At 43.4% G+C, this 12,918-nt stretch overlaps 1 protein-coding gene across 1 annotated transcript; it reads right to left on the bottom strand.

Moving 5' to 3' along the window:
* Window positions 1-7,159: 7,159 nt before the first annotated feature.
* On the bottom strand, window positions 7,160-8,197 carry LOC125549365 (protein STRICTOSIDINE SYNTHASE-LIKE 10-like). Its single transcript, XM_048712800.1, has one exon. It carries the CDS (start codon window positions 8,195-8,197, stop codon window positions 7,160-7,162), a length of 1,038 nt encoding a protein of 345 aa, XP_048568757.1.
* Window positions 8,198-12,918: the final 4,721 nt, after the last annotated feature.

Here is a 12,918-nt window from a genome sequence, read left to right as displayed (position 1 = left end):
TGAAAGGAAAAACTAATTAAGTTTTACATGCAAGCAAGTAAATAACTATAGTAACAGTAATGTGCTAGTGTGGCATGGCACAAAACAACAAAAAATACATATATGTTCGCTTTCTCTGCTTCCTCGACCGTGGCTCCATGAAGAGCATGTAGCAGGCGGTACCATGAAGGCATACAGATCTGCAAAGAAAAATAATTAAAAATGCATGAAGTAGCAGATCCTACTCAAATAATATGGCAACCAAAGGATTTGGAGGTCGAGAAAAAAAGCATGAAAGACCAGAGCTAGATCAAAAAATACACCAACAAAAATCTTGAAGGATAAAAAATAGACTTGCCACCAGTAGTACTTACTCGGAGAAGGAATTAATTCTCCTTATGTATAATAAACAAGCTAATTGGGAGAGAGGAGTCGCACCAAATAGTTGAGTGAAAACAGGGCGAGAGAAGGAGCAATAAATAATTGAGGGAACTGAACATGCAAAAGAAGGGGAAAAAGGCACCTTGTGGTTGCCTTTGCTGCATCTTCAGCTATCGATCTGCAATGATGATCTACCACTCATGTTGACCGACACGGTGGAAGATGCATGCTACGGCCTCGTCGGAAGAGCGCGTCCATTGGTCTGCACCGGCTTGCACACTGCCTGGCGTCATTAGCGGTTTCTGTTGCGGTGGCGCCGTCGGCGAAGTTGATGACTCGGTGGGTATTCAACCGGCAGAGGCAGCGTCCGCGCGACACTGCCAGGTAAGTCAGCATACCTTAGCCACTCCCACTCTTGGCTCTCTGCTACCAACTAAATCCTTATCTCCTCGGGCAGGATCCGAGAGGCGTTGGAAGCGACCAAGCCATCCATGACATAGGTAGCTGATGGCTGATGCGAGAGATGCATGGATTCGTAATAGGAGACACATGTTGGAGAGGATGGGATCGATGCCCCTCCACTGTTGAAATTTAGCAGGGGCGAGGGGAAGTCATCCGAGAACCGGCGGAGTCGATGCTTCTGGCAGCAGAGTCGTGGACTCGTGATGGAGGTGGCCGGGGTTGGGCGCATCGATGGTGTGGGTAGCAGCGTTGTCCCGAGGTATCAGCATCTCATCTTGACGGAGGATCTGACCGCTGCGTTAATTCCTTATTATTTTCTGCCCAACGGTGATATAATTTGGAGTTAATTTTTGCATGAAAATTGATCAAACCAACGTAGGTTAATTTTTGTGCAATTTAATTTAATTATGATGTTCTTTTCCTTTACTTATGATATTTCGAAACATGACGGCTTCCGGTTCTCGTGGCCTCGAGATCGAGTCACTTACTGGGAATAACTTCCAATCGTGGAAGGACTCGTTGCTTTTCCATCTCGGATGGCATGAGGTTCACCTCGCACTGAGGGAAAGTAAACCAGTGGAACCTGCAAAGGGTGCCACTAGGTATGCTGAGCTTAAGAAAGATTATGATACTAAAGTTGAGAAGTGGGAGAGGTCAAACAGAATGGTGCTCCTAATTATGAACTTCTCCATCTCGACTGAGATTAAAGGGGCTATTCCTGCCAATGAAAGTGCCGCCAAATATTTGAAATCGGTGGAAGAACAATTTAAGGGCTCCGAGAAAGTGTATGAAGATGAGCTTTTGCACAAGCTGCTTGCAAAATATGACGGGCATGGAAATGTGAGGGAGCACATCTTAAGTATGAGCAATGCCACGGCAAAGCTTAAAACCATGAAGTGTGACCTGAACGAAGAGCTTCTGGTGCTCCTAGTTTTTAGGTCACTACCCTCACAATTCAATCCATTCAAGATAAACTATAACTCTCTTGAAACCAAATGGAAACTATCTGAACTCATTGCACATTGTGTTCAGAGGAAGAGAGAATGAAGAGTGAGCAGAAAGATCAAGCTCTCCATGTTAACTTTGCAAAGAGGAAGCATGAGAACCATGCTCATAACAATAATGTGCCCAACAAAAATCAGTATTCCAAAAAGAATCCTCCAAAGCCTAAGCAATGCAACGAGGCAAGTTGTTCATGTCCCGCACCTTCAGTGGCTACTTCAGTTAATCTTACAAATGCCGCTGGAGAAAGACTTTGCAATTTTTGCAAGCAGCCAAATCATTTCAAGGCGGACTGTCCAGGTTTTTTTAAGTGGCTGAATAAAAAGGGTAAGGATGAGATCACTCTTGTAGATGAATCTCTATATGTTGATTTTTCTGAATCTACATGGTGGATTGACTCAGGTGCGACTGTTCAAGTCGCGAATTCTTTGCAGGGATTCCATATAAGCCATACCCTAAAGGGAACAAGAAGACTTAATGTCGCGAATGGGAAGGAGGCTGAAGTTGAAGCCGTGGGCTCCCTCACCTTGAAGTTGCACACTGGTTTCCTACTTCAGCTCAAGGATGTTCTTTATGTGCCTACTTTGAGTAGGAATTTGATTTTAGTTTCATGTTTAGATGATTTTGGATTTCATTGTACCTTCGGGGAGAAACAATGTTTTTTAAAGTATTGTAATAAGGATGTTGGTCTCGCCGTCCGACGAGGCAAACTTTATATGTTAAATCTTTCCGGTTATCCTATGTGTGTGAATCTCTGCGAGATGAATATGAATGAACGCAATCATAAAAAGAATGGGAGAAGTATCAATCCTTCTTCGAAATTGTGGCATCGTCGCTTGGGCCACATTTCGAGGGGGAGAATGGAACGATTGATTAAAGAAGAAATACTTCATCCGCTAGATTTCTCCGATGCGGGCAATTGTATTGACTGTATTAAGGGAAAATATGTGAAAACAATTAAGAAAGGAGCAGTAAGAGCCACATCGGTCCTTGAACTTATTCATACTGACATATGCGGACCTTTTAACGTAAAGTCTATGGATGGTTTTGATTCCTTCATTACCTTCACAGACGATTTCTCTCGCTATGGCTACATTTACCCCATACGTGATCGATCCGAAGCTTTGGACAAATTTAAGATTTATAAAGCCGAGGTTGAAAATCAACTCAACCTAAAGATCAAAGTAGTACGGTCTGATCGCAGGGGAGAATATTATGGCAGGCATGCTCCTTATGGGCAAATTCCAGCACCGTTCGCAAAATATCTTGCTGAAAATGGAATAATTGCCCAATATTCAATGCCTGGTGAACCTCAGCAAAATGGCGTAGCTGAGCGTCTCAATCGCACTCTTATGGATATGGTACGTAGCATGCTTAGTCATGCGAACTTACCAGTAAGCCTTTGGATGGAGGCATTGAAAACAGCTGCACACATCCTAAATCTTGCTCCAACTAAGTCAGCACCGAGCACACCTTACGAGATGTGGGTGGGAAAGAAACCGAGCTTGAATTACTTGCGAGTGTGGGGCTGCCCGGCTGAAGCTAAAGCATTCAATCCACATATTAAGAAATTGGACCCAAAGACAGTCAGTTGTTTTTTCATTGGGTACCCTCATAGGGGAAAAGGATATCGCTTTTATTGCCCAGGTCCTACCACCAAGTTTGTGGAAACCAGGCAAGCGGTGTTTTTTGAGGATAATGAAGTCATTGAGGTTAGGGCGATTGATCTTGAGGAGAAGCGGGTGTACGTTCCATCCCTGACTATCCAACAGAACTTTATCCCTATGCCTAATATGCATGAGGCACCTACTGGTGATCCCGAACCTGAAGTGGATCCTCAATCTGATGAGGAGCCTCAGCATAATGAAGATCCTCAGCATGATGAGGATCCTCAGCCAAATGATGATCCTCAACCCAATGATAATCGTCAACCTTCTCGGGCAAGAGAAAATGCACATACTAATGAGCCTATGAGAAGATCACAATGGGAAAAGAAAAAGGCCATCTCTAGAGATTATGTCACTTTCATGTGTGAGGATGAAAATGACATAGGGAAGGCACAAGATCCGACCTCATATAAAGAAGCCACTAAAAGTGAAGACTCGTCCAAATGGTTGGTAGCCATGGAAGACGAATTGAAATATATGAGCTCGAATGATGTTTGGGACTTAGTAGAAGTTCCTGATGGAGCCAAAAGGGTAGGCTGCAAGTGGGTCTACAAAACCAAATATGATTCCAAAGGGAACATCGAAAGGTTCAAAGCGAGACTTGTAGCAAAAGGTTTTACACAGAGAGAAGGAATCGATTATAAGGAGACCTTCTCGCCTGTGTCATCCAAAGATTCTTTCAGAATTGTCATGGCACTTGTAGCTCATTATGATTTGGAGCTGCATCAAATGGATGTCAAGACGGCATTTCTGAATGGTGACTTAAAAGAAGAAGTTTACATGACTCAACCTGAAGGTTTTGTCGTGGAAGGAAAAGAACACATGGCATGTCGTTTAAAGAAATCCATATATGGCTTGAGGCAAGCTTCAAGGCAGTGGTACCTCAAGTTCGACGAGATTATTAGAACTTTTGGTTTTAAAGAGAATGAAGTGGACAACTACATATATGTTAAATTTAAAGGCAGTAGGTTCACATTTTTAGTCCTATATGTGGATGATATTCTATTGGCTTGCAGCGATAAAGATATGTTGCATGAGACCAAGAGATTTCTGTCCTCAAAATTTGACATGAAGGATCTCAGTGAAGCCTCGTATGTCCTTGGCATCGAGATTCATCGAGATAGGTCCAAAGGAATATTAGGACTATCGCAAAAGGCATACTTTGAGAGAGTACTAAAGAAATTCAATATGCATAAGTGCTCTTCCTCACCTGCCCCCATAGTTAAGGGCGATAAGTTTGGGACTTTCCAATGTCCGAGGAACCAAAATGAAACTGATCAGATGAAGTCGGTTCCTTATGCTTCGGCTGTCGGAAGCATCATGTATGCTCAAGTATGTACACGCCCTGACTTAGCTTTTGTAACCGGGATGCTTGGCAGATTTCAATCTAATCCAGGATCGGACCACTGGAAGGCCGCAAAGAAAGTCTTGCGTTATATGCAAGGTACTAAAAATTTCATTCTTACATATAGAAAGTCCGATAACCTGGAAGTTATTGGTTATTCAGACTCTGATCTTGCCGGGTGTGTGGATAGTATGAAATCCACGTCAGGTTATATATTCACACTCGCTGGAGGAGCCATATCGTGGAAAAGCTCCAAGCAAAAGATAGTTGCCTCATCTATGATGATGGCAGAATATCTAGCATGCTTTGAGGCCACCGGGCAGGCTGTATTCCTAAAGAATTTCATTCCCGGACTTAAAGTGGTTGACAGCATTTCCAAACCACTGACATTGTACTGCGATAATGAACCCGTAGTTTTCTATGCGAATAACAACAAGTCAAGTGCTGCTGCCAGGCACATTGACCTAAAGTACCATGTTTTTCAACATAGAATCCAGGATCAAACTATTAATGTTAAGCATATCAGTACGACACATATGCTTGCGGATCCGCTTACTAAAGGCTTACCACCCAATATATTTCGTGAGCATGTAGCCGGCATGGGATTATTGGAAGCCTCTTGATTCTGGAATTATGGGACAGCTAATATAAACCACTCCCAATAAGAAAAATGTTTCCTTTTTGAAATAGGATGTGTGCTATGAATATTGAGGTTCAATGGCTTTTCATCGGCTGTTGTAACACCTTACTCTGGTATATTATTCCTATGGAGAATGGACAAAAGTCATTGAGCCTAACGATCAAGGGGGAGAATGTTGGTATTGATCTAGAGGCCCAATGGGCCAAAACGAAAATAAAAGACCAGAAATAAAGTTACATTAAAGAGAGAAATAGGGAGGCCACGAACCAACGTTCGTACCCCTCGATCTCAACTTACGCGCCCTGATCGGGGGCACCCTAACCAACTATGGTTTTGGTCCCCTGTCGCCAACGCACATAAAAAGATGGGGGAGCAGCCGGCACCTACGCTAGACTAGTTCTCGTACGGTTTACTCCTGCTCCCCACATCCCTAAACCCTAACCGATCTGGGGGAGCGCTGCACGACGGGAAGATCATCTCCAAGCTCTGCCCCTGTTCCAGAGCAGTGCCGGTGGCGCCCGGAGGGACGCCGCTACCTGCAGCGAGCATCTTCACCGAGCCTGCATCAAGCCTGCATCGAGCAGGCACGGGACTTCGCACCGTCGACACCAATGGCTGCTTCCATTGGTGGTAAGAACCTAATCCATCTCTCTGATCTGTGCTATTAGGTGATCTAATGCCTGGCTTACGATCTGTTAAGTAGATCCTACGGGATTATAAATCTAACAAGTAGCACTCGTTGAAGTTGATCAAGATGCCAGCAAGCCAGCACCAGTAAAGTTTGATGGATGCTTGGGCCCTTCGTTGGCCGACGAGGTGACCAACTATCGATCATGGCAGAAGGCCACAACAATCGCTGGATCATTTGTGATTCTAGTGCTTCTTCCATACATAGTTTTTTTCGGCTTGCCTCTTACCAAGAACATGATGGAATTTAGCATTTATACATGTTAAAATGGAGGAAAAAACAAATGATTCGCTGGTAGAAAATGTGGATTACAATAGGTTGTCCGAATCAGAAAAAAACAAATTGAAATATTACATTTAGTGGTACAAGAACAAGAAACAAAAAGACATTCCATACATCTACTGTTCTCTACTTGCGCTTAACAACACCGACATAAGGAAGCGGCTACTGAGGTTGGATTAAGGTGTTGGCGGCGCTCCTCGGTGTCAAGTGTTATTAAACCTGGTCATTGTTTTTAGAAATAGCAACTGGCCTTTCAATTAGATACACACAGGAATTAATTTTGAAGCCATGCTGTGGCACCAAAAACATCTACATTTCTACAGTTCGGCCTCAACAGGAATTGCTGGCGGAAGGACGTCAACATTTTTCACCTCATTTGAAAGAGCCTCACGTTTCTCCTAGTCGCTGAACCTAGCTAGCCGGACAGCAGCGTCATACTATCGATCATGGCAGTAGGCCACAACAATCGCTGCATCATTTGTGAGTCTAGTGCTTCTTCTATATATAGCTTTTCCCGGCTTGCTTCTTAACGAGAACATGATGGAATTTAGCTTTTATACACGTTAATATGGAGGAAAGAACAAATAATTATTTGCTGATAGAAAACGTTTATTACAACAAGTCGTCCGAACCGGAAAAAACAAATTGAAAAATTACATTTAGGTAAGAACAAGAAATAAAAAGCCATGATATGCATCTACTATAATAGTTTTCTACTTGCGCTTAACAACACCGACATAAGGAAGCTCTACCGAACCCAAATAGATCTTGCCATTGCTTCTCTCCGTAATCTCGGTGGGCCTCACCTTCTTTGGCCCTCTCATCTCCTCAACTATCTTCCCATCATTACCGACCCTGACTGCGAGACGATGACTATCACGACCAAAGGGCAACTCATTCTTCTCGCGGTGCAACGCCACCCAGTAGCCTCCTTTAGTGTCGGGCCTCACGTTATCTGGATAGCCGGGCAGGTCGGCAAAAGGCTCGGATGTGCCTGCGTTGACCCCTTTGATCCAGTGCCTCAGCAGCTTGCATGGTCCGGTAGATGCGACCACGAGATGGGTGCCGTCGGCGCTGAGCGCGACGCCGTTAGGGTACGTCATGCCCGCCTGGAGCACCGTGACATCCGATGTCCGTGGGTCGTAGCGCATGAGGCGGCCCGTCGAGTCCCCGGTGCGAGTCACCATCTCATGTTGTGACCTTTGATAGTTCATCGAGCTGTCGGTGAAGTAGACCTGACCCGTAACTTGATCGAGGTCAACACCGTTGGTGAAGCGCAGAGGAAAACCGTCAACCTGGTTGACCAACACGGTGGCCTCCCCGCCGCCCGGCGCTACCCGCATCAGACCCTTGTACGCGTCGGCCACGTATAGGTCGCCCGATTTTTGGTTGAAGCGTAGGCCAAGCGGGCGGCCGCAGCGGCTCTCCCTGGCAGCCTCAGTCTCCGGGCTGAACTTGGACGGCGTGCAGGTCTTGCTATCATAGCCGGGTCCATATGCATAGGTAGTCCATCCTAGCTTTTCGCCATTCCACTTGAGGATCCGGCCGTCCGAGACGCCGCTGTAGGGGCCCTGGCCCTGGCCGTCGAAGGCGACGCTCTCCGGCCCTTTGACCGTCCCTCGCGGCAGTGGCAGCTGTTGGCTTCGTGAGGCATCGAAGCTTGTGGCGGCTAAGGCCCCGGGCATGAGAAGAAGCACGAGGATGACCAGCGTGACAGTGGTCTTGAGGAGGCGGCTCATGGAGCACCCCATGTCGTCGATCTGCTAGTTTCTCTCGCTGGCTCTTGGATCGATCTGGCCTACTTACGTGTTGTTGGTTAATTAGCGCTCCTCTGCTCTGGATGGCTTGGTTTGATGGAGAGATCCAAGCTGGAGACTGCCTCATTATATACTAGCGGTAGGCGGTAGCACTGATCGATCGAGGACTGGTGGTCCGAGTCGGCGCGTATGTGGTACGATAGAGGCCGAGTGGGTTTCGATCCTACATCGTACAACGTTTATGGAGGAAAACCGTTTCCGGATCCTGATGCTACGTAGTACGCGTACGCAGGTACGCACCAAAACGAGGAAGAGCACGCAACGGAACGGCCGAACGCACCCGTGAAATCGTGCTTGATCGTGAATCGTTTTCCTCACGCACGATTACCAAAAAAAAGGTTGGTCCCCTAAAAAAAAGTTGAAAACAGAAACGGCTGGCATGCACTCTTGTCCCGGCCTAGCTCTCAAACGTCCGGCACGCACGCCGTCGAGTTTCCCAGCCGGAATCCGGCAACATCTCCCTCTGAACCTAGGCGCCGTCCGTCCACGTGCACCGAGTCCTCGTCTCCGACGGGCATGCATGCATGTCCGCGGGACGGCCGGCCGTCCGTCGAGCACCAGCCGCGCCGACAAGCTAAGCTAGCCCTCCATATTTCTTCCTCTTTCTTCACCGATTCCGGCAAATTCGGAAGTTTCAACATCCATGGTAGCCTCCGTCGCTTCTTCTTCGTCTTCTTCTTTCTTCCCTGATTCCAGCAAAAGTCCGTGTTTTGAATATGTACGTGCTCCATTCTTTCATTAACGAAGCTCCAGTGTCGTCCATATCCACCAGCCGAGTCCCCGGAGCTCCCAGACTTTCACTATTTTTCTTCTTGCCCAACAAACGTTTCTCGTCTTGCCCAACCAACGCCAACGTTTAGAGGAGAGGAGAGGAGAGGAGCACACCGTACACATCAACTTTCCACACACCCAACCAAATCCTCGCACTCTACCGCACCTCCGCCATAGCCGGCCCCATCAACGTCTCCTCCTCTCAATCCAGTCACCGCCGCTGCCGATTTCATCATGTTGAATCGCTCATGTTCCTTTAATCTCTCGCCTTCCTCCTTGAAACAAGGCACACCATCAATTCTCTCACAAAATGCATTAAACTGCCATGGCTCTGCCCCATGCATGCACGCCGTCTCCTCCGCCATCACTCCCTTCCCTGGTCATGTCTCACGTAGATGGTCCTCCCAACCCGCTTTGATCCGTTGGCTGCAGCCTCCCCTCATGCGGGTCGGCCTCCCATCCGACGCCTCCCCCTGGTCTTACATGAAAACATACACTTCTTTTAGGTTCCTTGTACTTGCTATTCAGTGTTCCTACTCATTCTAGATTTTCCATGCTAAATGAGATTATCAGTTGTCTAGTTTTGTTGGAACATGAGGCGTTTCCTTAAAATGGGATGTTGACCAACACAAAAATGCTATTTAAGCACGTAGTAGCACTTGACATTCTGGTTTCATTCATCAATAAATTTCTGATTTGGGCATGTAATCGGTTGTTTAAATGGCTAGTACAATCATTCTTCCTTTGTTCCCAAATGTAAGTCTTTTTAGAGATTCCAACAAGGGACTATATACGGAGCAAAATGAATGAATCTGCACTCTAAAATATGTCTATATACATCCGTATGTTGTAGTCCATTTGAAATCTCTAAAAAGACATATATTTAGCAATGGTGGGAGTAGTTTCCTGTAAAAACATGTGTATATGAACTTTTGGCATAATACGTGTGTTATACACAGATCATAAGAGAGATACCTTAGTCTGCGTTGACAGATGCTGCCCTTAATTGCTATTATCAACAAATATATTATGTATCTGAATTTAGGTAATAAAATCAGTCTCTTCTTTTGAACCATTTAATTGTAACGAGTGATGTTCTGTGTGTTTGATTAATCTCATTTTCAGTCAAGAGTTGTCTTTGCCTGTTTCCCAATTAACCATGTTGTCTTCATGTCAATGATACATAACAATCCTGAAGGCCACTTGCGTTATGCACAGATCAAAAGAGAGGTACCTTAATCTGTTTTAAATGATGTTAACCTTAATTCACATTTAGATGATAAATTTATATTCACATTTAGATGATAAATTGAGTCTCACCGGCTAGCAGTAGTGTAATTCATTTTCAGTCACTTAACTATAACAAGTGAATTTGTGTGCATTTGATTCATGTCACTAGTCATTAACCTGTGCACCCTTACGGGTTAGCAATCTTGAGACATCATGCGTGTGTAATTAAAGCTTTACGCTTTTTTGTAGTTGATGTTTTCGTTAGTTACAAGTATTTTATTTTGAAGTATATTGTAAAGCATTGAACTATCTAAGTTCTTCACTGTAGGACATAAATAAATTATAGTGGTTAAATTGTTTTTATGGCATACAAAGTGTGCATATGGTGTCAATGACTATTCTCTGTATTTTCAACATGTCAATGGCATGACAATCTATCTTAACATGGTTAGTACTAACTTTGATGGAAATACTATTAAATTGCCAGCACTTTAAGATGAAGTTACCTCGATAAATAAACTGATTAAACACAATTCACTTCCCAACTCTTTAAGATGATTTCAATTCAATTGTTGGAAGTTGTCACTGGTAATTTTTTGTTCAAAACTTATGATGATATTTTGAAAGGACCAGATTTATTTGTTGAAATTTATGGCGGATATTTTTTAAAAGTTTTTATGATTTTGTGAAATTTTTGCCCACTTTATATCTGAAAGTTTGTTTGTTATTTTTCTGAAAGTTGTACAAACAGGTGGAAAGTTGGTTGAAGTTTTGAAGTTTGATATGACATTCCTGAATGTTAATCCAGGAAAATTTAAAATTACTGAAACTCTGGCAGTTTTTATTATGAAAGTTCATTTTTTTTAAGTTCACATGAATTAGAAAGTGCTTGTGTGGATTCTTGATCTAGGCTGTAGTAGTTGCTGGTCGGAAAGTGACCGTGCGGCTTCTCATGAGCGGGTGACATCTCATATGATTAAGCCTCTCAAATAGTGCGTGCATATCCGATTAAGCCTCTCTTTTTTGTATGTGTGTATCAAGTCATGTCCTTGACAAATTCCACTCTTTTCTTCCCAAAAAAGCCTTCTTTCATCTTGGTCACTGAGTGACTGCGTACCGAATATTATAAATTTCTTTTCTTATAACATCACGCGAATACTACAATTCTCATGCTTGGAAAAATAAGTGCATTACCCAACTATTGACATTTTAAACTTCTAAGGTTGCTAACCCTACATGTTGAGATAGAGCTTTATCCCTTTGGTTAGTTGAAACCTACAGGTCGAACTTAAAACCTACATTTATTTTATGAAGTTGGGATCCTAATTAGATACCGAGGGGACACGGTAATTAGATTGGTAATCAAAGCTTCGAATGAACTACGCGAGATTAATGTTGCAGAATCTGGTGTTCTTAAATATTTGAGTCTAGCTAGTAGTGTGTGATTAGCACACAGTCCAGGGTGCACATTTAAAATAAATAAGGAAGCAACAGTCATGTGTGCATCATTTGTATCTAGTGTGGCATAGCTAATTGTCCGACAATTGTTACCTAAAATTGAGAGCCTAATGATTACAAATCTGACACCCTCACTTTGGAGAATTATCATATGAATGTTTATATTCTTATGCCGGGAGATCCAAAACATTGTCAGAACCGTGTCAATTCAACAGACAAAGAACTACATCTAACGGAACATATGGCAAAGTCAGACTATATCATGTGTGTTGTTCTTATACAATAAATCATCCATCAGTATCACACACCGTAGCCCATACAAATTTTACGAAGAGATACAGAAGTACATGATACGGGAAGTCAAGACTCGTAGTCAGTACTGACCAAGTGGTTTCCCCAAATCCCCGAAGTCAAGACTCGTGAGGCGAACAATCATTAATCCAACATGTACGTAGTAGGATTCTTCTCCTTGAACATGGGAAATTCATCCTTCTTTAATACTACAACATGTGTGTTTTGAAGAAGGAACATGTCTGGTATATATTCGTCTGTATTTTTTGGATCTATTTGCTACCATATTGCTGGGAAAAATCCATATAGTTACCTTTGTCGACATTTATTCATGACAAAATTCATTTGAAAATGAGAGCTTTTGCAGACCTTTTTTAGCTCAGTATCTCTAGACTCTAAAGTACCAAGGTTTGTCATCTTTATAGAAAATATATGTTCACCTTGCACGTAATATGAATTATAGCCGTATATACTCCATCAGCCTCGGACCCATGGTCAATAATGGAATTACCAAAGTGAATCAATTTGGTACATAACTAGAGTAAATCATACCCCGTCTAATTTTTCAAGGTCCCATAGTGTAGCATGGACATCTTACTAGTGGTTTCTAAAACTTTACATCTTTGAGGTGGAGGTTGTGTTTTAGCGGTTTAGAATTTTTCTCTTTAACGGTCACGTAATAGAATAAGAAGGTTTGTGCAGTTGTGTCATTTCCTTTCTACTTCATTAGAGTCAAGAAATGTTTGAAGGCATCTAGGAGGACTGGGATTGATTTCCTTTCCAAGTTAATTAATTTTCCACTTTTTTTATAACATTGACATAACTTAAATGCAAGAGCAAAGCAAGAAATTTAGATGTCAGTGGCCTTTTTCACCTGACAATTTTCTTTTCAAAGGAGCTCAACA

The sequence above is a fragment of the Triticum urartu genome, chromosome 3 (genome assembly GCF_003073215.2).
Source record: "Triticum urartu cultivar G1812 chromosome 3, Tu2.1, whole genome shotgun sequence".
NCBI classification, from domain to species: Eukaryota; Viridiplantae; Streptophyta; class Magnoliopsida; order Poales; family Poaceae; genus Triticum; species Triticum urartu.
This window is presented reverse-complemented; position numbering and strand designations above follow the sequence as displayed.

Excerpts from the sequence above, each read along its gene's own strand:
- LOC125549365 (XM_048712800.1), bottom strand. The coding sequence starts at position 8,197 with ATGGGGTGCTCCATGAGCCGCCTCCTCAAGACCACTGTCACGCTGGTC.